This window comes from Pan paniscus, chromosome 13, assembly GCF_029289425.2.
Source record: "Pan paniscus chromosome 13, NHGRI_mPanPan1-v2.0_pri, whole genome shotgun sequence".
Taxonomy (NCBI): Eukaryota; Metazoa; Chordata; class Mammalia; order Primates; family Hominidae; genus Pan; species Pan paniscus.
The window spans coordinates 107,739,289-107,766,841 of record NC_073262.2 but is presented as its reverse complement, the minus strand read 5'-3'; the positions used below and the strand labels follow the sequence as shown (position 1 = coordinate 107,766,841).

At 38.4% G+C, this 27,553-nt stretch overlaps 1 protein-coding gene across 3 annotated transcripts in view; it reads right to left on the bottom strand.

Annotated features, from left to right (window-relative positions):
• Positions 1-27,553, bottom strand: part of PARD3B (par-3 family cell polarity regulator beta) — a 1,074,947-nt gene that overhangs the window by 455,023 nt on the left and 592,371 nt on the right. For 2 of the 3 annotated variants that reach the window (XM_003820781.6, XM_034954909.4), the window contains exons 11-12: positions 16,600-16,785; positions 3,036-3,206 (exon numbers count right to left, since the gene is read on the bottom strand). In XM_003820781.6, coding sequence (XP_003820829.3) covers positions 3,036-3,206; positions 16,600-16,785 — 357 coding nt within the window. The remainder of the gene's footprint in view (positions 1-3,035; positions 3,207-16,599; positions 16,786-27,553) is intronic. The other variant, XM_008974231.5, reaches the window with a different exon arrangement.

Here is a 27,553-nt window from a genome sequence, read left to right as displayed (position 1 = left end):
TGCTGAAGGTCCTTTAGGTTTTTGTCAAGCCTTGTAACACTTTTCCCACACTCAGTGTATTACCCTTTCTTCTGAACTGCTAGTCAAACTGAGCCTGGTATAGGAGGCAAGCTAGTCCTAAATTAAAGCTGGAGCTGCAGCAGGAAAGAGAGCTAGGGCTTGCTTTGCTCAGCCTTGTGCTTTGATTTAACAATAACAACAAGAACAAAAAATTTTTTTCTGCTTCCCCAGCTCTTTGATAAATGACACAATCGATATCCCAACAACTGATCAGTAACCAGCCTAATTAAAGTATTCAGCCTGTAAAATAGAGCCGTCGCAGAGCCCTCCATTAGTGTCCCAGCCAATAAAAAATATAATGGATTTTTAAACATATTCTGCTTTTGCCACGATGAGCTGGCAGCAGGGAGGGAAATGTTTTGGGGAAAGGAAAAACAAAATCAGGTCATAACCCATTTTTTAATACCAAGTCTCTAGGCTCAAATAGAATTACAATTGAACCTCAAGCTCATCCTTTGAAAAATATGTTTCTGTTTAAAACGATTTTGATTCAATCAAGGGCTCATTATGTATTCTTCACAAGGTCCTCATCAAAACTGTTTACATATCTTGTACATCTGGGTAATGCGGGAAAAATCCCAACAACTATATATTTTGACTTTTCTTAAGTAGCTTCTTCAATTTTTGAGATATCAATATAATGTTCAAGCAACCATTTTGGTATTCCTGGCAAATCTAACTAATTGATTTGCCTGAATGTATCAACAGTGCTGAGACCTTTTTCTAGGTTATGGATACTTTTTATTGTACTGGAGGGCAAGTGCTGTTCCACCAGAGAATACAGCAAAAACATGAGCACACAAAATATGCTCTGACACAGTGAAACACAGATTTGAAGATCAAATAGTTGCAATTTTTTTCAATTTAATAAAGATAAACTGTACATTAGTCTTCTGTCTTTATAAGAAATAATGCTCTTTAATCTTCATGGGTACCGCAGAGATGCTCAGTAGCCGAGAGTCAAGTGCCTGCTCATTCCCCATGGAAAGCATGTAAATATTAGGGAAACTAAAAATGGATCTTGTTTAAACGTCCTCATAGAAATTGCTTTTTGACCCAGTTCTTATTCTTGATCAATTCCCTGGTGATCTACATTAACATGGCACTTCTGATGGCGGGCAACAAATGAGAGTTTCATACTTTCTTCTGATGGAATAACGCCAATCTACCCCAGAGTGTGAGAATTAAAATGAAAATACCTGCAGTAAAGGGGAATGCAAATAGTAAAGTGTGCCAACTCGATGAGCCAAAATATATAACGCCTATCTACTGTCATCTACTAACTCTTTTAGAACCATTGTCATTTCTTTTTTAACTTTTGCTATCTGCACAGGTATGTTATGCTACAGCAGTTTTTTCCAGACTCTTCTATTAGTTGAGGTATCTTTGTTTAAAAAGTCTTAAGGGAGATCTGATATGCAGATGCACAGAAGGGATGACTCAGGCGTTCGCAGTCCATCCTTTCAACTCTCTCCAATAAACGGGTTCCATGGAGTCCTAGGGCTCTAGAGTAAGAACTATCCTAAACCAGATGGGGCCAATTCTCTCAGGGCAGGAAGTGGCAGATAAGGGTGTTATAACTAGGTACATAAGTAAAGCCCATTAAATATTTATGGAACACTGTCACTTAAGCAGACACAAATGTTGAAAATAAGTTCATTATATTTAGTCTCCAGTAACTGGCCAATTTAAATTTATTTAACATCTACGAGCTTATATAAAGGAGAGTATAAAAGGTATAGCTACTCCTTGCCAGTAGCTGATAATAGAATAAAGTAAGAGTATATAACTTTACTACTCAAGTTTACTCTCTGAGATGAAGTAAGTCTCAGATGTGACATTTTCATTCACTCAATATTTATCAAGCATCTACTACATGTGGAAACCAAGGACACATTAAGGGATAAAACAGACAACAATATCTGTCATCTATGAATACCGAGCACTAAATTATGTATGTACTTACATAGCCAGGAAATAGCAAATCTAGGATTGAAACCCAAGCAATTTGAAACTCCAGAGCTGAAGCTTTTAACTACAATGAGCCCCACTACCATTAACTCTTGATTAACTTGATAAAGCTTTCATTTTTCAATTATTAAGCTGAACTCTTTATTAAAACTAGTACTTTATATTAGCTTTTTAAATAGTTTTTTAAATTTTCTATATTATTTTATTACACAAACACAATTTGGCCTTAGAGAATATCCTGATATGACAAAATGTGTGATTTGCTGATGTTTTTCTTAACTTTCAGTACTATTAACTTTTTCTTCTTAGCTTTTTCTAAAATTATTTTATGAGCATTTAATAATTATTCTTCATATAAGAGAAAATAATGTTTTAGGTATTTTTATGTTTATATGTATAATGTTAGGAATATTATTATTAAAGCTATCATACACTTAGACTCCATGTGTAAGTGAAAATATTCTTGATATTTTTAAAAACTTATAAAAAATAATAAAAGATTTCAAAAAACAAGACTCCCATTTATTTAATAACACGAGCAAGCAGCTTGTTTAATAAATCAAATGTTAAATTCGTTAAGTCTCAGGTCTGTATTATTTATATGCAGATTATGGAAGAGAATACAGAGAGTTGACTGCATTATAATGATCTCCACATTAAACATTGTACACATGTGATTAGACACTTTCTAAGGTATGGACACTGCTAGCATATCAACCAAAAAAGTGTATAAAGATGTTTATGAACAAGTTCAGAGCTCTTGGAATTTCTGGGGGAAAAAACTAGAAATTATAGACCTGTTACATCTGATAAATGACTTATTTTATATGCACATTTTTACACCTTTCTATTATACCTAAAATACACAACCACCTGTTCCCCATCAAAGCCCTTCTGGGGCATATTTTCTCGATATGAATCTAGCTGCCATACTAGGAATGGAAGTCTGCATATTCTGGTGGCAATTTGGGCAACTGGCTGAGGAGAATCAGGATTTGCATCACCTCCACTGGTCTCTCTGGCCTCCTCAGAATCACCAACTGGATCATCCCTCGGATGTTTCCCTCCATGGACATTGACCGCCTAAGTGTTTCCATAGCTTCGTGGTTGGACTTTCCCAAAAGAGATTCCCCATTAACTGCAATCAGCTGGTCATTCATTCGCAGACGACCATCCTAAGGCAGAAGAAAGAAAAACAATATTCAACAGAGAAAAGTATGGTGATGACATGTGGCGTTTTGGGGAAAAGTTCAAGTTTAAAAATGAAAAAAAGAAAAAAAAAAAAACCTAGCTGTTAGAAGTGATTTATTTTCCATGGCAGAAAAAGGCTCTGGAGCTTATCAAATAGTCACAAATACCAGTGATAATGAATTGTGTGAAAGTATTTTTTAGAAATCTTAGAGTCCTGAGCTGCAATAATTTAGACATTTGTATAATGCCTCTTACCTAAATCTTTGGCAAGCATGCTAATCTGACCTGATTCTGCTATTTGCTCTGGCAGAGACCATGTTGTTGACTCAAGGGAAGGGGGTTTGGAAACCAAAGGAGGTAGTCACAACTCTTGAAAGGAGAATTTGCCTTTTCAGGCACAAAGAGGTATCATGCATAAATGCTGTGTGCTTGACAGTAGTAATGTATCTCCTGATATCATTGCTAGCTCTACTGAACAGTACTAAAAAAAAAAAACCACATAATTTTGTCTAACACAACCACAAAGTTGCTCGTCTGCCAAAGAACACAGAGGTGTGTAGAAAAGGGCCAATTCGCCCTGATATCTTCTGGTGGAAAAGCTTGACAAAAAGAATTGTCAAGGTTTTTTCGAAGAGGCTCTGATGAATGAGTACTTTCAACCAGCATCTTCAGGAAGAAATACCACTTACTACAAAGCACAAAGAACCTCGGCATATGAATACACAGCCCAGACTGTGGTCTCATTCACTTTTGAGTGAATGAGGCACTGACCATCTCCAGCCAGAAGTCCCTCATAAGCAGAGGCCTAGATCAGTGGCTGACACACTGGGATGCCTGCTCTGCCTAGAACAGAACTTGAAGGGACCACAGTGCATTTCCCCAAAGGCAGCCCAGGAGCAAAGACGCTTGAAATGTTGACAGCCAGACTCAGGGGACATGCTCTCTACCTATTCTACACTCAGGTAGAAAGTGCTTGCTATAAGGCACAGCTGTGATTACGAATGTTATCATGCTGCTGCTGCTGCTGCTGCTAATAAAGTCAACAGAATTAACAGCAGGTGTGTAACAGTTTACCCTTACAGAGAATTCTTCCATAAATTACCTCTAGTGATTCTCACAGAACCTAAGAATTTAAGATTTATATTTTCAGAAACATTTTACAGAAAAGGAAACTGAGGCACAAAATGTAACTTGTTCCAGGCCACGAAAGTGAGTCAAAGGTTTCCATGAATCTTGACTCTTTAGTTCTTCCACGACAATTCCCTTTGTTTCTTGTCTCTAGACTACAACTGCGCAACACAAAAATAGGGAAAGGAAAATATTAAAGAGTTCTAGTGGTGAGAAGTATCTGGGATTTGTGGTCAAATTAACAGAATGAAATGTAAAAGAAAAAAAAAGTAAAAGAAAAAAAAAAAGAAATGAGATAGCCAGACACACACAATGAACAATAGAAACCAACCAGACAGCTTTGGGAGGGAAACTGTGCGGACGGGTCGTTAAACTCAGACTAATGCAGTAGCAGATGGCCCGAGGAAGTCCCTCTGCTGATAGTGGAGAAAAGGGAGGGCATGGTGAGAGCTGCTGTTCCCCAGAGCCAATGCACTGGTGAAGACACACTGCCCACGCCGCCTGCTGGAGAGGGTGCTAGCCACGTGGGATTGCAGGGGCCGCCCATAGGAGGACACACCCACTCGGGGAAGAAATGGAGATGGCAGGGTAATGGGATCAATAGACAAAGGCGACAAGTCAGAGATGTAAACCGTTTAAGTGGACCGCCTCCTCAGAGCTTAATGTCCCCTGCCTTCCTCTTGTTTTCCCATTTCACTTAACCTTTACCCTAATTTGAAGCAAGTCTGGAAATGAGATTTACAGGAAAGGCCAAACAAGAAAGAAATCTCTTCATTTCTGTTATCCAATTTTGAGTGAGGCACAAAAAAGCATAAGGCTACATGAAATGGGATATGACGGGCTGGGCAAGATGGCTCACACCTGTAACCCCAGCACTCTGGGAGGCCGAGGTGGGCGGATCTCCTGAGGTCAGGAGTTCGAGACCAGTCTGACCAACATGGAGAAACCCCGTCTCTACTTAAAATACAAAAATAACTGGGCGCGGTGGTGCATGCCTGTAATCCCAGCTACTCGGGAGGCTGAGGCAGGAGAATCGCTTGAACCGAGGAGGCGGAGGTTGCAGTGAGGCAAGATGGCGCCACTGCACTCCAACCTGGGCAACAATAGCGAAACTCCAACTCCAAAAAAAAAAAAAAAAAAAAAGGTGGGGGGAAACAACAAAAACACCCTGAATGGTTTCGTTATGTGATGTGAGATACAACTGGAGAAATGTTTCTGCTCTATTGTCATATAAGAAAGGAGAACTATTGGGCTGAATCTTGTTACTAAAAATCGTTTTAGGATGACTGGAGACTGATGTGTGGTTTTTAAAGACGAGGAGGAAGCAGAAGAGTTGAATCCAGTTCCTGGTCCTAGTCCTGTTAACAGGAAATGAGGTTAACAGGAAATGTTGAGATTTTGCAGTGCTTTGTCTTGGCAGGACACCTCATCTGCTACGACAGGAAGAAACAAGATAAAGATGGAAGCTTTATGGGAACCTCTAGAGATGGAGGGAAGGAAATATGAGTGAGATCCCACCTGGTAATCTCTTGTGAACCTTTTCGGTGAAGTATGAGACAACGTCAGAGTGAAGAGGTAGAAAACAGACAAGAAGATAGGAGAACTTTTGGTAAAATCTATCCACAGTTATTAAGCACAAACTTTTTATTTTTTATTTTTTTATTTTCAGTTACATTCTAAATCTCAAGCATGCAGAATGACACTGAAGTAGGGCATGTTTCCTGTAACCAAGTCCCAAACAAAAAGACAGTTCAGGTCACCTCAGGGCAGCTGAAATTTTTTCTCAAAGACATTCACATTCATCACAAGCATCACCAGAGAGTTGTGGGTGCAATAAAAATCCACACACTCTCACTGTCAGGCTTGGCTGGTCTGTTGTTATTGGTGTGTGCTTTTTCTTTATAAGATAAATGATGTGTAATTTCATTAATGGCGATGCCAGTAAGCACCATGTTGTCCTAACATTTAGAATATAATCACTGAATTTAGAGCTGGAAGGGTCCTTAGAGGTCATCTCGTCCAACCTCTTCCGTTTACAGATGAATAATGTGATGCCCAAAGAGGATGAGAAACCATTTATCGAACACCTATTAGGAAAAGGCACTTCCACAGATATTAGACTTGTTCAGCTAGTTAAGGTCAGAATTGGAACAGAATAGCCCAAGTTCTGAATTCCACAGCGTCCCTATTCACCAAACCATTCTATATTCTACATAGATGACAATGACAAGCCCCTAAAGGGGTAATGCTTCAAGAAAAAAAAGACTTTCAGAACCAGAGAGGACAATATGCTACCAGATATCTCCTGGAAGGGAAGACAATATAAAATCAAGACACACAACAGAAGATATGGAGACAGGAAACTGTGCAGGGGCATAGCAGAGCAACCCAGAGGAGGGGGAAAAAAAAAAAAAGGCTGCCTACCTACTTAGCTAGACATCCATACATGCACGTCTATGTCCAGTCTTGACCTAAAATGAAGTTGATTCAATGAGGAGCTCATTATTCAAAAACTCATCAAATCTCTCTCAAAATTGTGTATGTCCCATTTGCTTTGGAATAATTTGGACAAAGAAAATTAGCTTTTTATGGTTTTTAAAATTAATATTAAATTCTAGTAAATATTTAGGCATGAGAATATTAACTTTCAATTGACTTTACATAAATGAATTCAAATATTCAAGGATGTTACTTGGTAATTCTAGGATATTTATTTCATCTGGGTTATGCTTGCAATATTCACACACACACACACACACACACACACTCTCTCTCTCTCTCTCTCTCTTTCTCACCCCTTTTTCTTCCTCTGTTACTCCCATCAGACTCCTAAGCAAAAATACTTCAATTATGTTCCCCGCTTCTGGCATCCCCCCATAACCAACTCCATCCTCAAGCTAGAAAGGAGTAAAGGAAATTCCCAAAGGGAAGGAAAACATATTAAAAAGAATCAGGAGGACACAGTAAAGACAAAATGTAACTTCTTCAGTGCACTTTAGAACGAAAAAACCTGGTATGAGGTTAGGTCTTCTCCATGTCCTGGCATGGTTTCAATCTCATCAGCTTTAGCTGGTCCTATCACAGTAGGACGCACAGAGGACCAGGAGACAAGACCTTTGAGTATGACATCTCCCTTTTACTGAACACCTAATGTAGGCTAGTCCTTGAGCATGTCTTTTGCATATATTTGTCCGTTCATTTCTTACAGCAACCCTGTGATATAAATGCTACTCTCTGCTATTTAGGAGATGTAAAGATGAAGGCTCAGAGAAATTAAGTGACTTGTCAAAGGGTATGGTCATAGCCAGGTCTCCTCATCTCTCAGGTTAATGACATGAATCCTTTATGCTACGTTGCTTCTACATTCAGACTTTTAGAGATTATTAAAGGCACTATATTAATGACAAAGAGTTTCTACTCTGTGCATCATGCTAAACCCTTTACATGTAGCAGACAATTTACTCCTTATAGAAACCCTGTATATTTGAGATTGCTGCCCCCATTTTATAAAAGAAGAAATTGCAGTCAGAGAGGTTAAATGAATTATTACAAGTCATGTTTCTAAAAGCAGATGTGAACTAGGTCTGGGTCACTCTGCAGCCCATGTTTTCAAACAATCTGCTAGTGATTTTTAGCCTTTATGGGTTCTTAGACTCCTTTGAGAATCTAATAAAAGCTACAGATACTCATTTTTGAAAAAAAAATATTTACACCAGGGTCTTTCCACAATTGTACTTTTGGGCCAGATAATTCTTTGGAGTGAGGGGTCGTTACGTATGCTGTAGGCTACTCCATGTGTCCTCTAAAGCATATTTATGATTGCTGGGGGGTGCAATGACCTTGCAGTTCATCCCCTGTGGTATATTCACTGGTGCCTGGGTACTTCCTCTGCCATGATTGCTGGCAATGTTGTGTGGCTTAATCCACCTGGCTTGGCAAATTTTTTGTTAAACCCTCCCCCCAACTGCCCTGTTACCTCTAAAATTCTAATGAATACAGAAGAAAAGTAAGAAAGCCAAGGCAAAGAACTGAACTAGCCACTGAAGAATATGAGAGAAGCATGAGAAAGTGGGCTGGCTTTCCCAGGGGTAGCTGGCTGTGGCCCAAGGCCAGTCCACATTAGTCCAGGGTGTTGAGAGGATTAATCATGACCAGATGTTGGCTTCTGCCTCTGCATGCTTCTAACGGGGCCCTTGGTACGGCCTCCTGGGATATTATCAACACCCAGGTCCCAAACCCCAAAGCTTGACTTCAGGTTGCAGAGCAGATGTTCCCTGGAATAGGGCTGGACTCCAGGCAAGATGGCACCTGACTGAGGGAGAGAATTATCCTCAACGAATCCTTCTCAGGGCCCTACAATCACTCTATAACAACATCTGTCTACTGCATTTTTTGAAAAAACAAATCAAACCCCCCAAAAAACCCAAAACCCTAAACTAAGAAAAGAACCTTGTATTCCAGATTGAAATCATTTACCTTCATTTAAAAACAATTGCAATGGAAGGGCAAGAATGAATCAAGATTTTTAAAGTACAGTTGTTAAAACAAAAAAGTTAGTATATGTTTCACATCATTTCAGCTTATGTGAAGAGGTCCATTCTTCCCAAATAAGACCTCTATTTTCCAGGCACAACAGACTGTACTTTGGTGTACATACCTTGGTGACTTTGCCCATATTCTTTCTTCTGCCCAAAATGCCCTTTGCATTCCTGCTCACCTCTTCAAAGTCTACTTACTCCTCACCCCAAGCAAGCCTCGCAATTGCCTTCCTTTCATAGTTTTCTCCCCAGACAGAATTAAATGCTCCATCATCTCAACACCCACGATACTTCTCACATTTGCCTATCATAGCTCTTATCATATTAGTGTTGTTTATAAATTTAATGTATTGTATTACTACCTTCCTAGATTATAGAATGGGTAATTTTAAGTATGCGGTGTCTAGTCCACTATACGCTGTTGCCTAACTCACTCTAAATGTTCAAGAAGTGCTTGCTAAATTAAATCAGTCAGGTGTTTTGGTCCTGGTGTTAAGTTTCATCTACAAATTGTAACTATGAGAGATTCACGAACCTAAGCTGTCTTGAATATGCCAGGGCATATTCAGAGAACCTTCAGAATTCCAGAAAAAAAAAAGTTTGATTACGTTCTGTATACTGCCCCTATCTCTACTTGTTCAGAAATTGTAAAATTTAAATTTATGTAATTCAGTTATTGTCTTAAGAACCTCACTCCATTTCTATGTAACAAACCAATGAAGTCCCAGCAGCAAATCACCTGTGGGCATATGAAGCTTTTATTTATTTATTTATTTATTTATTTATTTATTTATTTATTTTTGAGACAGAGTCTCTCGCTCTTGTTGCTCCGGCTGGAGTGCAATGGTATGATCTCGGCTCATTGCAACCTCCGCCTCCCTGGTTCAAGCAATTCTCCTGCCTCAGCCTCCCAAGTAGCTGGGATTACAGGTGCGTACCATCATGCCCGGCTAGTTTTTGTATTTTTAGCAGAGATGGGGTTTCACCATGTTGGTCAGGCTTATTGTAATAAGCCTGACTATACGAATTAACATATGCATAAACCATTCTGAAATAATGCTTTCAAAATGTATTATACATCTTTTCATTTTAAAATCATTCTGGAAAAATATGGGGCATAAACAGATATACTGCAACTTATGGCCTTTACTATGGCCACATTGAATCTTATAATTTCTTCTGCAAGAAAGTTTGAGAAATACTGACTTCAAACCATCAGAAATATTCTCTGGTGTACCATACAATAATAACATTCTGTGCTTGTTTTACACTTTTTTCTTTCCTGTCATTCCAGTTTCTTCTCCATCCTTTCCTATCTCCTTCCTGATTTTCTGCTCTTAATTTACTTTGGCCTAGAAAACCAGATTAAAAAGAAGCTTGTCAAAGCATATATGTTATATATGAATTAAGAATAATTTGCATGAATGCCTAACTAGGTTAGAATTTCGGAAGCCATTTCAACATACTTATCTTATTGATTTACTTCTTGGTGGTGGTTTTTATGCACTTGGCACTTGCTTATACTGAGATTGCTTAAAACCAGTCACTAGAAAAATGGGTACAACCAGAATGCTAGAACAAAAACATGTGTGTATATGTATGCAGAGTTCATACTGTGGTCAGAGTTTTATTTGAGCATTCTGGTTTGTGTCCATTTTCCTAGTGACTGGTCTTACGTGTGTGTGTGTGTATACATATATATGGCCTACAGGTACCCATAATGAAGACGAATATAGCTTTTCAGGGGAAAGTTACTATTTTCAGAGCCAAAGCATCATTACCATGCTATATCAACTTTTGTAGATTATAATTTCCTTTTTCATTAGGAATATCAACCCTTAAATTTTTTCAAGCCCACTGAGACAATCACGGAGTCCAAAATACACATCAAAATGTTGTAGCATTCCAAAATTTTATTCAGTATAGTGTACATGTAAATTTATTTCCTGTTTGCATTTCCATTCATGAAATAAAAATGCAAAAGTGATGAAGATCAGCAAGAAAAAACAATGATAGATGCTGGAATTATGGGATTTTTTTAAAAAAAGAGATGGGGTCTCGCTGTGTTGCCCAGGCCTAGAGCACAGTGACTATTCACAGGCACGATTATACTGCATTACAGTCTGGAACTCCTGAGCTCAAGTGATCCTCCTGCTTAGTTGAAAATACAGGTGCCCATTACTGTGCCAGCTACTTTGAGATTTTAAAAGTAATGTTATATTACATTTTAATAGTTACTATGGTAGAAAATTCATAAATAAGCCTGACTATGTGAATTAACATATGCTAACATTTTCAGATTTTTTTAAAATGGAAAATTAGCTAAAATGTATTTTTCCTAGGCTTAAATTAATAACTTCCTTTTTTAAGGTCAAATTCTTATTGGATATATAGTGATTATGAATTTATGTATATTTCCAGGCAAAGTTCCTGCTTTTAAAGTCCTTAAAATGTATCACATCTTTGTGGTTAGAAATAAAATGTTAGTGTTTGGCTTCTTACATTTGAGGATTTTCAATAGCATTTTGACATACTCACATTATCTGGTCCTTTTGCCAGAGGTAACAGCTTAGAAGTCACTGACTACCAGTAAGGATCCTCAAGGTTCTCCCACCAGTAGAAAACATTATAAATTTTAAGAAAAATGGCCAGTTGAAGAAATCATTTAACATTAGTTTTCCTTAAAAAGCTGTCCCTTTTATCTTCCTTTGAATTCATTAATTATAGATCTATCACATGATTTATAGATACCGGCAGAGATGGGGGTGGAAATTAGTCACGCTGGGAGCTCCTACTGGAGTTCAGCAGTTTGGATGCTGTTAAATGATGATGCTGTTAAATGATGATGCTGTTAAATGATGATGCTGTTAAATGATGATGCTGTTAAATGATGATGCTGTTAAATAATGATGCTGTTAAATGTCTCACATGACAATGAGACACGGAGATTCAGGATCAAGCGCCATGTTTCTGGATATTCTAGAGATGTGCATTTTCTCTCCAAAAATTTAGAGTTTAGTCATTTAAAAATATCGTGATTGCTTGTATTAGTCCAAATTCTTTCTTTTGCCCATTACTAAACAGTGCCGATTATGAAATCCTGCATCCTTCAGAAGGAGAATCCCAAATTTCCTAAGCACACAAGAATCAAATTACTTCAATTATGTCTATTTCATATTCTGAGTGCATACATTTACAATTAGCCATGTCAGGCATTTTTCTTTCGCTTAATTTCTTCACCATCAAGAGAATTTATTAAGCACAAACCTGGCTAATTAATTTTCTAGAGAATAACTGATAGTCTTAAATGTATTCTCTCTATTTAGCAGCCCCTAAACAATCTACCTGATATATGACATTCTTCCTTTAGCAAAAATTCCTTTAAATTTGAATTTTTACCTTATTATTTCAAAGTTTCAATAGGAGACATACCACTCCCAAAGTCAGCATATTGAAGTCAAAAACACCATTCAGAACTGGTACAACAGACTTCATGGGACTTTCATTCACACTACAGTGTGTTCTTACAAAATCTTACCTAACTTTAAAAAAAGCACTATTCTAGTTATGTATACATTTTTAAAGTAATTCTTTAAGGTAGCAAAACAAGCAACTTAAGGAAGTGTAGTCAATAGATGTAAAAATTTTTACTAAAAATTTTCTGTTAATATGGTACATGAAAAGCAAAGCAAAGAAAAACCACTGATCTCAAAATGAATTTAAAATGTTTAGCAAATGAACATAAAAATATCTAACATCTTCAGACTGATCATTTAGACTTCATTTGTGCTTTCCTGGACAAAATAAAACGCAAATTTTGATGTGGATTTAGGGAAATTTTGATGTGGATTTAGGGAAAGGTATTTTTTCTAACTGCAACAGAGCTGATACTTCTTTTTATTGAACAGCAACAGCACTACCACATAAATTCCAACCACAAAAGCAAAATTTTAGAAAATCATTCTCATGGATGTCATAACTTCATTCTGCTCATAATTCTTTCAGAAGCAGTTGACATATATGCTTGTATTTAGTATATTTTAGTTCTAGAAGCAACTACACTGTATGTCAGGGGCAAACGCCCAGGAAGAAAGACAGTAACTAAATGAAACCACAAACATGTAATGCATGCTAGTGCTTAGGCACATTGGCATCAATACTCTAAGAAGCAATATTCTGCTGTTATGGTCAATGGCCATATAGTACACTAAGAGGCATAGCTACAAGTTATGCTTCAGAGGGGCCTATGAAGAGCTCCATGTGACAAATCAGCCTGTAATCAAAAGTGGTGCAGCCTGATGCATGCACAGAAGAGTTTCTGGGCTTTATTTCTTAATGTACAGACTTGAAGTTAAATATCAAGTTGAGATTAAGCATTTGGATAATTCTGAGCAGGGTAGAATTATTGTTCTGTTGGTTTTTAGAATGAGTCAGGGACTCACTTCCAAGAGGGCGTCCTAGAGTAGCTGGCTGCTCTTGTTTCCAAATAGAGATTTACATCCTCTATTAGAAATAATTCAAACAAGAGATGACATGATGGAAAGCAGTAGACTGAGAGTTAAGGAAAACAAAACAAAACAAAACAAAACAAAACAAAGCAATGCCCTCAATTAGAGTCGAGTTATTCAGGGGTTTTACATCTGGCAAGAAGTAGCCTATCTTTGTTTAGACCAATGGAAGCCCCCAGGAGAATCCAGCACACAGAATGCACAGGAAGAATTTGGTCCTATCTTTCAAAGTAGTTTAGTTTTCAAAAAATCCACCTTCCCTAAAGGGAAAAACACCTTGAGAACTAATTAGTGGTATGAAGGGCGAGGAGAAAAAGATTGCGCTCTGGTTGAAAGATTATTTTGTTGATTCCGGGTAAAAACCTAGGGCCAAATGCTGAGACAAAGATGTTCCCAGTGCTGATCTCTCCTCTGCCCCAGAGACACTGTAGTCTGTTACATGTGTATCCTCTCAACAGGGACAGGAACAAAGTCTCAAAACAATTTTCCTAAGACAGAATCCTGAATCACAGAATGGGTGGCAATTTTCCGAGGAATAACAGTGGATTACTGGAACAACAGTAGGAGAATGGAAAAACACTTTTTTTTCCCTGGTTAATCAGATTTTTTGTGAACAAATCTCAGGCCTCTACCCTTTACACTGCAAAAGGTAAACAAGACAAATGGATACTAAACATTCACAAGAAGGCTAAGTTCATGACTGATGCCTCTTACTGTTTAAGATCAGCTATAAATATGCTGTCCAGTGGTTTTTAATGGTGTGATTGTCTGACTCAGCAGACCAGTGTCAGGAAAGAAATTTACATAAATGGAAAGTGAAATCTTTCTGCAAGAAACAGGACTGTTAGAAACTGCTTAGGTAAGGAGATGCTCACTTACACAAACATGGATATACATATTGAACCTGCTCGCCAATATCTGCTTGAGCTTAAGTTATTGCCCATAAAAAAGCTAAGATGTTTGCTTTTAATTTCCAAAAAGTCATCTCAGTTTCAATTTTACTTGGAATAAATTCTGCAAATAGAGCTGTCATTAGGAATAAGAAGACTAATTTCAAGCTGGTATCCACAAACATGACCAAGAACTCATCCTCAAACCTAGCACATATTTAGATGGCTTGGCTAAGGATGATAGCACCACACAAGACACCTCCAGGTGAACGGGCCCTGCTCTCTAGGAACATGAATGGATCATATGGAAGAGCTTCATTTCAGTGCAGCATAACGCAGGTTCTGGAGTCAGACTGCCTGGATTCAAATCTTAAAGTAATTCCTGGCTATCTGACCACAGGAAAGGCACTAAAGGGTCTAATCTGTAATTTCCACTTTGATAAAATGGACTGAAAATAATCCAATGTAAATGTGAATAAAGTTAGATAACCCATATAAAACACCTATCCTAGTGTCCAGCATATACTAAGCACAATAAATGTTCATTGCTATTGTTGTTGTTGCTATTACTACTATTTCGCTTTTGATCCTGCTTAGGTATTTCTGAGCCAGTTTTATAGACGGAGTGATGGGACTCAATTCTTTACCCTTCTCTGTATCTACATCTTTGCCATAACTTCATCGTGGGTGGAGTGTGTTTTCTACTGCTCAACCTTGGACTCAGCCATATGACTTGCTTTGACCAGTGGCCTATGTGTGGGGTGACAGTGTGCTAGTTTGGAGCCCGCGGATTCACCCACTGCCGCTGGCCCTCTGACAGCTCGAGGCATGAGAGGGACATGCGCCAGCTAGCCTGCTGATCCAAGGAGCAGGAGAAAGAAGTGCAGCACACTCAGATCTGCAGAGTTACAGTGGGATCAAGAGACACCAGCCTGAATCAGAATCCTACCCACACCCCAGCTCCCCCACACAGAGCTATGAGAAAAATAAAGGCTTATTGATGTGTATATTACTGAAAAAATATGACTATTTATTATGCGACAAAAGCTAACTAAACCAAGGAGTAAACTGAAGAGTTGTCTGTCCAAAGTACATTTATTTCCCAGTGAAAAAGGCATTATCTCCACATCTAGTCTGAAACAAAAGTGGAAGGGTAAGTGTGAGAAGACAGTTGCTTCAACAAAGCCAGAATTCTAGGTGCAGGGGTGCTCTGTAGAGTGTAACGGGGCCTTCTTGGCTTTGCTGTGGGAGAGGATAGACATTATTCATATCACGATTATTTTCAGATGGCTAACATTTATCAGCAGCTGGTGACAGGCACTGTGCTAAGCACTTGACACATATTGTCTCTTTTAGTCTTAACAGCAGCATGAGGAACCAGGCACTGCTAATTTCACAAATGAGGAAACTGAGGCACATCAAGACTGAGCAGCTTACCTACATGCACAGGGAGAGAGTAGGTAAGGCAGAATTCAAACTCAAGAAGTCTCCCTGCACGGTGTGAGATAATAATGAGGGTGGCAAGAGGTGCAAACGTGTATCCTTCCTCTATCATCACTTTACTGTTTTCATCACATTGTGTGATTTAATCCTGGAAGCCTATGAAGTAGTTATTATTTATTATCACCATTCTACCGGTGAGGAAATGGGAGACAGCTGGTCAAGACCCTTGCCTACATTTCCATACAGCTAGCAAGGACTGAGCTGGACTTGAACACCGGCCATCTAGCTAACCAGTACACTATACTCACCTCAACGTGAAAGGACTGAAGCATGATCTTCCTTCTTTTTCTGGAAACCTATAAGCTTCTCTAAGTATTCAAAAGGAAATATGCATTCTGGGCACCATGGTTTTCTTCAAGTGTATAAAATGTGATAAATGGCCTTTAATTTATACTACAATCACTCTCAGGCTCCACTGAGCTTTCATTCTTGCAAGCACAACTGTCTTATTTGCTGCCTTTATGTTTACTTGTTTTTAGTTTTGTTTTTCTGATTGTGTACTTTTAGGCTCAACTCTTGTCAGTTTACAAATCCAGAGGAATCCTGTTGCAGTAATAAAAAGTATGCAAAAAAGAATGTGAATCGTGTTGGGTTTTTAGAGGTAACTCTAAGAAGTAAAAATAACCAGTTAAGGTACAAAAACAGCAGCCAGTTATTTCCCAGATCTGTTCACACATATATTTTTTGTATCTGGCGGGAAAGTCTCAGTGGCCTCAAGTCTTCAGACACTTTCTCCATTCAGTCTCTAAGTACAACAGTCACATCTCCAAGTGCCTTCTCAAAGGATGTACAAATGTCATTCCTACCCACCTTAAAAGCAGCGCCTCCATGAATGATGGATTTGATAAAAATCCCCAAGTCTGTTCCAGTTTCTCTGGATTTGTTCCCTTTTAAGCTCACCCCGAGGCCAGCAGAACCTGAATCATTCAGGGGGATCTCAAAGGTGAGCTGCTCGCTTGTCTCCAGAGAGAGTGCACAGCAATCAGGTTCTCCTTTCTGTTAGGGGAATACACATGAAAAGAGTGAAGAGAAGAAAGCAGATTAATATTTCACTCTCTCAGATGACCAGACACAGATGCAATCAGTAGGACAGGATGACTGGACCTCTAACAGCTGTAATCGGCTCCTGGCAGGCAAAGGTTGGGTTTAGCTCTCCACAAGGAGCCACAGTCACATCCATGGAGCAGGGGAAGAGGTTTCAGGGAATACTATTCGGTAATGGTCAATAGAGAGGATCGTTTGGCAAGTCAGAGCGATGCAATCTGAAACACCTCGCAAGCCTTTGGAAATTTACCAAGATATTCTCCATAATAAAAAAGGCTGGACATTAGACTTAGGGTGCCCTGGGTATCAGAAGAGATCTTAGAGATAATGGAGTCTTAACATCTTCACTTTACAGATGAAGGAACAGAGCTTAGTGTAGAAACGTCTTAAAATTTCAGGAAAATATGGGGCATATATAATTTAAAACATATCATTTACTATGGAAACAACACTATTGGTAAAGTTTGTTAATAAGACACAGAGTAAAAATGAGATGTTATTTTAAAGTTAGAGAAAAATGATTTATAGTGGATATCATCAAATGAAATTTCACTTTGTCAAAACTCATGCTTTCAGCCTGCATCTTCAGGTAGTATAACTCACTGCCATTAAATTTTTAAACCTATACAAAAATGATTACGCACAACAAATATTCATGTCATATTTGATAAATGACACCTAGCCGCAAGCATACTGGTCTCAAGAAACACAGAGTATGGTGGAAAAAGGCATATTTAGGGTTCAGGTCTCCAGGGAGAAGTATGTGGTTAATCATATTTGGTCCCCAGTGTTTTCAAATATACAGCAGTGAGAACAGACAAGTGCTGTCCACATGAGCATCTTTGTGGGTCTCCCTTCTGCATTCCTCTCAAGCTTGTAGAAGTGTGAAACTGCCACAGTGTTCAACTGAAAAATCTGACAATGAGATACTCCTGGAAATGATCAACTCATTCTAGGTCGGTAGTTCCTTCCTCTCTATAATTATATCTAGAGACTCTCATCTTAAGGTCACATTGAAGGGACTCTTATGTAAAATTACATATTTAAAAAATTACTATGAATGTCTGAATGTCAGTCACATATAACTATAAAATCAGAAGTAGCAAAGAACCCATAATTAAAACAGGATTAAGAGGTCGGATCACAGCCAGATCCACTGACGCAGCATTTTCAACCCCTCCCCAAATAGAGAAAATCCACATCTAACTTTTAAAGAAATAGTTCTTTCATTTAATTTTCTTATAAGTGAAGTTGTCTGTGAAGATTTTGACAATATGCTGTTCAAAGAAATGAAACTTTATGGCTTAATAAATCTATTACAAGTTAGCTCTTTCAGCTAACTCATTATATTATTACCTAAAAAACAAATCCCATTATTTGATTCCAATTTCCATTGGAATGCCAGAGTTTCGTACTAAATGTAAACTATTAGCCTTCACTTTTGTCTTTCAAAATGCCCAATTTAGAATCCATAACATTTCAAAACCATTTATGTTTCCAGGCCTCTCTGGGATTTGCTTAATTTCAGTCTAATAAAGTTCCACTGAATTAAAGTGCAAATTAAAGAAAAACCATCCTACTGTAAGTTTGTGAACACCATTTCAAGAGAAAAACTAGAAAGGTTCTCTGGCTTTTGTCTATCAGAGACAAAGAGACAAGAACTAATTTTGCTTTAGTAATACCTTCAAATCACTTCATTTTATGATTAAATCATTCCTCTTTTGGCAATTATATTTAATTCTTAGCAAGACTGACAACCACTCTTTGCACTAACACCTATCATTTATTATTTAAGTGGTAGAAGCAAAATAGAAATCAGGTTGCATTATCATTATCTTTTCTTTTGAAAAATTTTTTTAAGTCTCTGACATCTGAGATTCAAGAATACAACAGAAACAATATACTAGAGGCTAACAATGATTGACTACTTCATTTCTGAGTACTTTACACATATTAATACACTTATGCTTCACAACAAACCTGTGAGGTTTATTGTCATGTCCATTCCACAGATGAGGAAACTGAGGTGCACAGCAAATAAACGCCATGTTTACAGCCCAGAAGACTTGCAATGTGGAAGCTTTGTGGGGCTCAAGCACAGTGTGGTTCCTATGTCAGACTCTCTTGTTTTTTTTTTATCTTTTCCTCTAGTGAATACTTCTGAGTGGTCTGCTGCATTTTCATGTTTGACATTATTCAATATCCATTTTCAACAAAAGTATACAATTTTAAGGTGACACATTTTCTTTTTTTAAAATTTTATTATTATTATACTTTAAGTTTTAGGGTACATGTGCACAATGTGCAGGTTAGTTACATATGTATACCTGTGCCATGCTGGTGTGCTGCACCCATTAACTCGTCATTTAGCATTAGGTATATCTCCTAATGCTATTCCTCCCCCCTCCCCCTACCCCACAACAGTCCCCAGAGTGTGATGTTCCCCTTCCTGTGTCCATGTGTTCTCATTGTTCAATTCCCACCTATGAGTGAGAATATGTGGTGTTTGGTTTTTTGTCCTTGCAATAGTTTACTGAGAATGATGATTTCCCATTTCATCCATGTCCCTACAAAGGACATTAACTCATCATTTTTTATGGCTGCATAGTATTCCATGGTGTATATGTGCCACATTTTCTTAATCCAGTCTATCATTGTTGGACATTTGGGTTGGTTCCAAGTCTTTGCTATTGTGAATAGTGCCGCAATAAACATACGTGTGCATGTGTCTTTATAGCAGCATGATTTATAGTCCTTTGGGTACATTACCCAAGAAAAAAACAAACAACCCCATCAAAAAGTGGGCGAAGGACATGAACAGACACTTCTCAAAGGAAGACACTTATGCAGCCAAAAAACACATGAAAAAATGCTCACCATCACTGGCCATCAGAGAAATGCAAATCAAAACCACAATGAGATACCATCTCACACCAGTTAGAATGGCAATCATTAAAAAGTCAGGAAACAACAGGTGCTGGAGAGGATGTGGAGAAATAGGAACACTTTTACAAGGTTTGTCGGACTGTAAACTAGTTCAACCATTGTGGAAGGTGACACATTTTCTATACATAAACTATGATGTGGAAAGTGTTTTATTATTTTTTCTTTATAAATGTATATTTTAACTGACAAATCAAAATTTTTTTATTTTTATTTTTTTTAAAGTTTACTCTGTGGTTTATTCTAAACAAATTCAATTTAGCATCCAGGTATTACTGCTCCACTGGCCAACTGAAGTACTTATTTTTAAAAGTGTATTTCTGACTTTAAACACTTAAATCCATTGTGGTTTATTATGTCAAAGTATATTTTGGAGCAGGCATAGCTCTGTGAAAGCCTGTTGAAATTTCTTAAAGGAGTCTGGGAAAGGACTCAGCTACAGAGCCGCTGCCCCTATTTGCAGAGAGCATGGATCTACACCGCAGACACCTCATGGCATATTCTGAAACTGTCCCTCCTAAAAGGGGCTGAATTCAGGCCCCAGTGGGGTAAATGTGTCAACCAACCAATAAGTTGTTTTTCATTTAGTACAAACAAAATTCAAGAACTAGCATCTGTGTGGGTGAGTGAGCTCATATTCTGAAATAAGAATAACTTAAATTTGTTTTTTTTTTGAAATGAAATTTATTATTATTATACTTTAAGTTCTAGAGTACATGTGCACAATGTGCAGGTTTGTTACATATGTATACATGTGCCATGTTGGTGTGCTGCACCCATTAATTTGTCATTTACATCCTTTTTTATGGATGCATAGTATTCCATGGTGTATATGTGCCACATTTTCTTAATCCAGTCTGTCATTGATGGACATTTGGGTTGGTTCCAAGTCTTTGCTATTGTGAATAGTGCCACAATAAACATATGTGTGCATGTGTCTTTATAGTAGCATGATTTATAATCCTTTGGGTATATACCCAGTAATGGGATTGATGGGTCAAATAGTATTTCTAGTTCTAGATCCTTGAGGAATTGCCACACTGTCTTCCACAATGTTTGAACTAGTTTACAGTCCCACAACAGTGTAAAAGTGTCCCTATTTCTCCACATCCTCTCCAGCACCTGTTGTTTCCTGACTTTTTAATGATTGCCATTCTAATTGGTGTGAGATGGTGTCTCATGGTGGTTTTGATTTGCATTTCTCTGATGGCCAGTGATGATGAGCATGTTTTCATGTGTCTGTTGGCTACATAAATGTCTTCTTTTGAGAAGTGTTTGTTCATATCCTTCACCCACTTTTTGATGGGGTTGCTTGATTTTTTCTTGTAAATTAGTTTAAGTTCTTTGTAGATTCTGGATATTAGCCCTTTGTCAGATGGGTAGATTGCAAAAATTTTCTCCTATTCTGTAGGTTGCCTGTTCACTCTGATGGTAGTTTCTTTTGCTGTGCAGAAGCTCTTTAGTTTAATTAGATCTCATTTGTCTATTTTGGCTTTTGTTGCCATTGCTTTTGGTGTTTTATTCATGAAGTCCTTGCCCATGCCTATGTCCTGAATGATATTGCGTAGGTTTTCTTCTAGGGTTTTTATGCTTTTAGGTCTAACATTTAAGTCTTTAATCCATCTTGAATTAATTTTTGTACAAGATGTAAGGAAGGGATCCAGTTTCAGCTTTCTACATATGGCTAGCCAGTTTTCCCAGCACCATTTATTAAATAGGGAATCCTTTCCCCATTTCTTGTTTTTGTCAGGTTTGTTGAAGATCAGATGGTTACAGATGTATGGTATTATTTCTGAGGGCTCTGTTCTGTTCCATTGGTGTATATCTCTGTTTTGGTACCAGTACCATGCTGTTTTGGTTACTGTAGCCTTGTAGTAAAGTTTGAAGTCAGGTAGCGTGATGCCTCTAGCTTTGTTCTTTTTGGTTAGGATTGTCTTGGCAATGTGGGCTCTTTTTTGGTTCCATATGAACTTTAAAGTAGTTTTTTCCAATTCTGTGAAGAAAGTCATTTGTAGCTTGATGGGGATGGCATTGAATCTATAAATTACCTTGGGCAGTATGGCCATTTTCATGATATTGATTCTTCCTATCCATGAGCATGGAATGTTCTTCCATTTTGTTCCAAGATGGTCACATAGGAACAGCTCCAGTCTACAGCTCCCAGCGTGAGTGACACAGAAGACGGGTGATTTCTGCCTTTCCAATTGAGCTATGAAGAGAGCAGTGGTTCTCCCAGCATGGAGTTTGAGATCTGAGAACAGACAGACTGCCTCTTCAAGTGGGTCCCTGACCCCCAAGTAGCCTAACTGGGAGACACCTCCCAGTAGGGGCTGACTGACACCTCATACAGCCGGGTGCCCCTCTGAGATGAAGCTTCTAGAGGAAGGATCAGGCAGCAACGTTTGCTGTTCTGCAATATTTGCTGTTCTGCAGCCTCTGCTGGTGATACCCAGGCAAACAGCGTCTGGAGTGGACCTCCAGCAAACTCTAACAGATCTGCAGCTGAGGGTCCTGAGTGTTAGAAGGAAAACCAACAAACAGAACGGAATAGGAGCAACATCAACAAAAAGGACATCCACACCAAAACCCCATCTGTAGGTCACCATCATCAAAGACCAAAGGTAGATAAAACCACAAAGACGGGGAAAAAACAGAGCAGAAAAGCTGAAAATTCTAAAAACCAGAGCACCTCTTCTCCTCCAAAGGATCGCAGCTCCTCACCAGCAAGAGAACAAAGCTGGACAAAGAATGACTCTGACAAGTTGACAGAAGTAGGCTTCAGGAGATCGGTAATAACAAACTTCTCCGAGCTAAAGGAGGATATTCGAACCCATTGCGAGGAAGCTAAAAACCTTGAAAAAAGATTAGACGAATGGCTAACTAGAATAAACAGTATAAAGAAGACCTTAAATGACCCGATGGAGCTGAAAACCATGGCAAGAGAACTACGTGACACATGCACAAGCTTCAGTAGCCGATTCGATCAAGTGGAAGAAAGGGTATCAGTGATTGAAGATCAAATGAATGAAATGAAGCGAGAAGTTTAGAGAAAAAAGAGTAAAAAGAAATGAACAAAGCCTCCAAGAAATATGGGACTATGTGAAAAGACCAAATCTGTGTCTGATTGGTATACCTGAAAGTGACGGGGAGAATGGAACCAAGTTGGAAAACACTCTTCAGGATGTTACCCAGGAGAACTTCCCCAACCTAGCAAGGCAGGCCAACATTATAATTCAGGAAATACAGAGAACGCCACAAAGATACTCCTTGAGAAGAGCAACTCCAAAACACATAACTGTCAGATTCACCAAGGTTGAAATGAAGGAAAAAATGTTAAGGGCAGCCAGAGAAAGGTCAGGTTACCCACAAAGGGAAGCCCATCAGACTAACAGCTGATCTCTTGGCAGAAACTGTAAAGGCTAGAAGAGAGTAAGGCCCAATATTCAACATTCTTAAAGAAAAGAATTTTCAACCCAGAATTTCATATCCAGCCAAACTAAGCTTCATAAGTGAAGGAGAAATAAAATCCTTTACGGAGAAGCAAATGCTGAGAGATTTTGTCACTACCAGGCCTGCCTTACAACAGCTCCTGAAGGAAGCACTAAACATGGAAAGGAACAACTGGTACCAGCCACTGCAAAAACATGCTAAATTGTACAGACCATCCAGGCTAGGAAGAAACTGCATCAACTAACGGGCAAAATATCCAGCTAACATCATAATGACAGGATCAAATTCACACATAACAATATTAACCTTAAATGTAAATTGGCTAAATGCCCCAATTAAAAGACAGACTGGTAAATTGGATGAAGAGTCAAGACACATCGGGAGACCCATCTCACATGCAGAGACACAAATAGGCTCAAAATAATGGGATGGAGGAAGATCTACCAAGCAAATGGAAAACAAACAAACAAACAAACAAAAAAGCAGGGGTTGCAATCCTAGTCTCTGATAAAACAGACTTTAAACCAACAAAGTTCAAAAGAGACAAAGAAGGTCATTACATAATGGTAAAGGGATCAATTCCACAAGAAGAGGTAACTATCCTAAATATATATGCACCCAATACAGGAGCACCCAGATTCATAAAGCAAGTCCTTAGGGACCTACAAAGAGACTTAGACCACCACACAGTAATAATGGGAGACTTTAACACCCTGCTGTCAACACTAGACAGATCAATGAGACAGAAAGTTAACAAGGATATCCAGGAGTTGAACTCAGCTCTGCACCAAACAGACCTAATAGACATCTATAGAACTCTCCACCCCAAATCAACAGAATACACATTCTTCTCAGCACCACATCACACTTATTCCAAAATTGACCACATAGTTGGAAGTAAAGCACTCCTCAGAAAATGTAAAAGAACAGAAATCATGACAAAACAAAATTATATATATTTATGGAGTACAGCATGGTGTTTTAAACTACGTATACATTGTGGAATAGCTAAATTGAGCTAATTAACATATGCGTTACCTTATATTCTTACGAATTTGTATGTGTGTGTGTTGAGAACACTTAAATTCTACTCTCCTGGAGATTTTCAAGTATAAACTACAATGTTATTAACTATAGTCACTATGTAGTAGGATACACCTCTTGAACTTATTCCTCCTAACTGAGATTGTGTCTTTTGACCAACATTTCCCCACTCTCCTCCTCCTCTGTGCCTGTAACCACCATTCTACTCTGTGAGTTCAACTGTCAGACTCTTCACTGTCATACTATACTGTATCCTTGTGTCTGAACTTTTGTCCATTCCATGATTTGACCCTCAAGAAATTCCAGGACAGATTTCTACAATGACAGTAAGACACTATGCCATTTACATTCTCCACCCAAGTACAGTTATGTTTTATATCTTTCTTATGCTGTACCAGGCTTAAGCCATAATTAGTGCCCTCTAATAATAGCAAACTTCCCAAATGGTAAAGGAAGCCATTACAGTAGTTAACACAGCCATTTCCTCTGTTAGAAATAAATGTCCCTTTATCTAACATTAAAAAAATCAATATGCTGAATGCCTCCCTCCAAGAATCCTGGTTCAACCAGTAACTCTCAAAATTAAACTCAAATCTTGCCAGACAGCATTTTGTAGCAAAATGGAAACGGGTATAAAGTACTACCAAGTGCCCTAAATGCCAGACCTTAGTGATATGACGAACCCCCAAGCAGTGGCACATCTAGACCTCGGATTCTCCTGGTTTCCATCTTTCAGGCAACAGCTCTTTCCACTCACAGATTTCAAGCGTGTGTGCACACACACACAAACACGCACACACGCACATACGCGCGCACACACACACACACAGCCTGGCTGGCGTAGTAAGGGAAATCTTGTGAATTTCATTTAGTTTTAAATCTTTTCATTACTTGTTATTCTTTGCCACTAGAGGCTCTGTCCTTGAGATTCCCAGAGCCAGGCCCAGAATGGATGCTCTAATGCCTCCCCTGCATAGGTGTAGGCCTAATGCCCAGCACCTGCCCAGGGCTGGTCATACAGAACCTTCAACTTAGGCTTTTTTGACCTTGGCACAACTGATATTTGAAGCCTGATAATTTTTTGTTGTGGGTGTCTGTCCAATGCAGTGCCTGATATTTGACCAAGTCCTTGGCTACTACCCACCAGACGTTAGCAGTACCCCCTTCCCCAAGCTGTGACAATTAAAATGCTTTCAGACATTGCCAAATGTTACCTGGGGTCAAAATCACTTCCAATTAAGAACTACTGCCCTGAATCAACAATTGGCAAATGCAGTCAAATTCAAAGCAACCAGGGCCCAGAAGGTGTTTTAGCAACAGGCTGCATTGCTGCCTGCTCATATGTTTCCAAGTCCCAGGAAGGGGTGGCAGTTTTTACTGTGAGGGATGCCAGATATCTCTGAGTGGAGAAAACAGGAGATACTTCAGCACAATTAAGATGAAAAAGTGTTAGATCCACAGGTTCATGACTGAACACTTAGTTGGTCAGAATGAACTGCTGGAGAATCCTGTAATTGTTATATTTCTAGTTACATGGCAGCTAATTTTCCAGAGGAAGTATGATCTCTGTGGGATGAACAGAGGAGGATGGGTGGTAGAAAACAAACTTATTGGTATATATATAAAATGTTTCCTTTTACTTATATAGGAATCCAGGATGGGGCAAGGCACAGTGGCTCATGCCTGTAATCCCAGGACTTTCAGAAGCCGAGGCGGGGAGATGACTTGAGGTCAGGAGTTTGAGACCAGCCTGGCCAACATGGGTTTAAGAATCGGAAAGAGGAAACTGAAGAGTCTACCTGGTCAGGCCTCGCTAGATATACTAACCATTTTTTAGAAAACAAATATCAAAAGTAATTACTTGGCATGAGAGGAAGAAAGACAGGAAGGAAGATGGATGACTGGGGAGACATCCATACTATTACCTTAAGAGTGTTCCAACTAAGGCCATCTCTGGAATCACAAATGTCTTGTACTGCAAAGCAGTGCCTGATTCACGCATGCAAGTGGTAATAACCCAGCCTTTCAAAGCCCAGGGGAATCCACCAGTCCACAGGGCCAACATCCAATTTCCCAGAAGCCCAGCTCAGACCTGAAAGCATCCATGCTGAACCTTTTATGGCCCTCATTTCATTAAATGCTGTGCTCTTGGCTCAGCACGAGCAAGCTCTGGATGTCTTTGCCTTGCCTCCCAAATGTGTAATTAGTCTGTGTTGTGAGCAGCTTACTTTATGTAAGAGTTATGTTTCACATGTAATCATTTTGTCAATTACCAAAACTCAAACAAAAGAGCTTTTTTTTAAAAAAAAAAAAAAGAATAACTTTTTAAATATATAAAGCAAAAGCCATACCTGGCAATTCTGCCAGGATATTTTATAATAAGCTTATCCATTGTTAACTTTTGCCTAAGTAAATTCTAAGAAATTTAAAGTGACGAAACTTTTGTTACAGCTAAATAAATTTTCACAACAATGAAAGGATAAGACACCTGCAAGACACTTAATTTTCTGAAATTATTTAATCTTCTGAAGAAGCACTGGGTAGCTATTATAAGCATGAAAGGTTTTTGGCCAATTGGATTATATAAAATTCAGAATGTGGATATCATCCTAGAGTAGGGATCAGAGACTCATTTCAACAGCAGGGAGGCATTTTATTTTCAATTGTACTTTTCTGAGGGTAAAGAAAAGAAAAAGATGAGAGATGAGCAGGCACATGTCAAAGAAAAAGGTGATCTAAGGAGGATCATTTTTATTATACTAAATAGTAAAGGACATTTCCCTTACTACTGCTGATGTAATCTTGGTGATTTACAAGTATGTAGATGATCTTTTAAAGTATTTCACCCTGTAAACAACACAGACTATATAGATAGACAATATAGATGTTAGACTATAGATAGACAATAGAATATATAGATAGATAGACAATATGGACTATATAGTCTAGAGGGCAAAATACATTAGAATACAGACAATATTATATATACTCTATATTGTCTAGCTATAGACAACAAAAATAAATTAGAATATAGACTATGTATGTCTGTATTGTCTGTATAGCCCTATGATCTCTGATATATATTAGAAAACCCATACACATCTGAATTGTACTCTAATTTGTTGAGAGTTAACTCAAAATTCAATATTACGTCACTCATAAAGAAAGGAAAAATGTAAGTTAACGTTGCAATAAATAAGAGAAGAGTGTCACAGAGCTCAGTGTAACCAGCTCTGGTATTTACTTTCAGTAAAAGAAAACTTTTAAGATATAGGTTATAGTT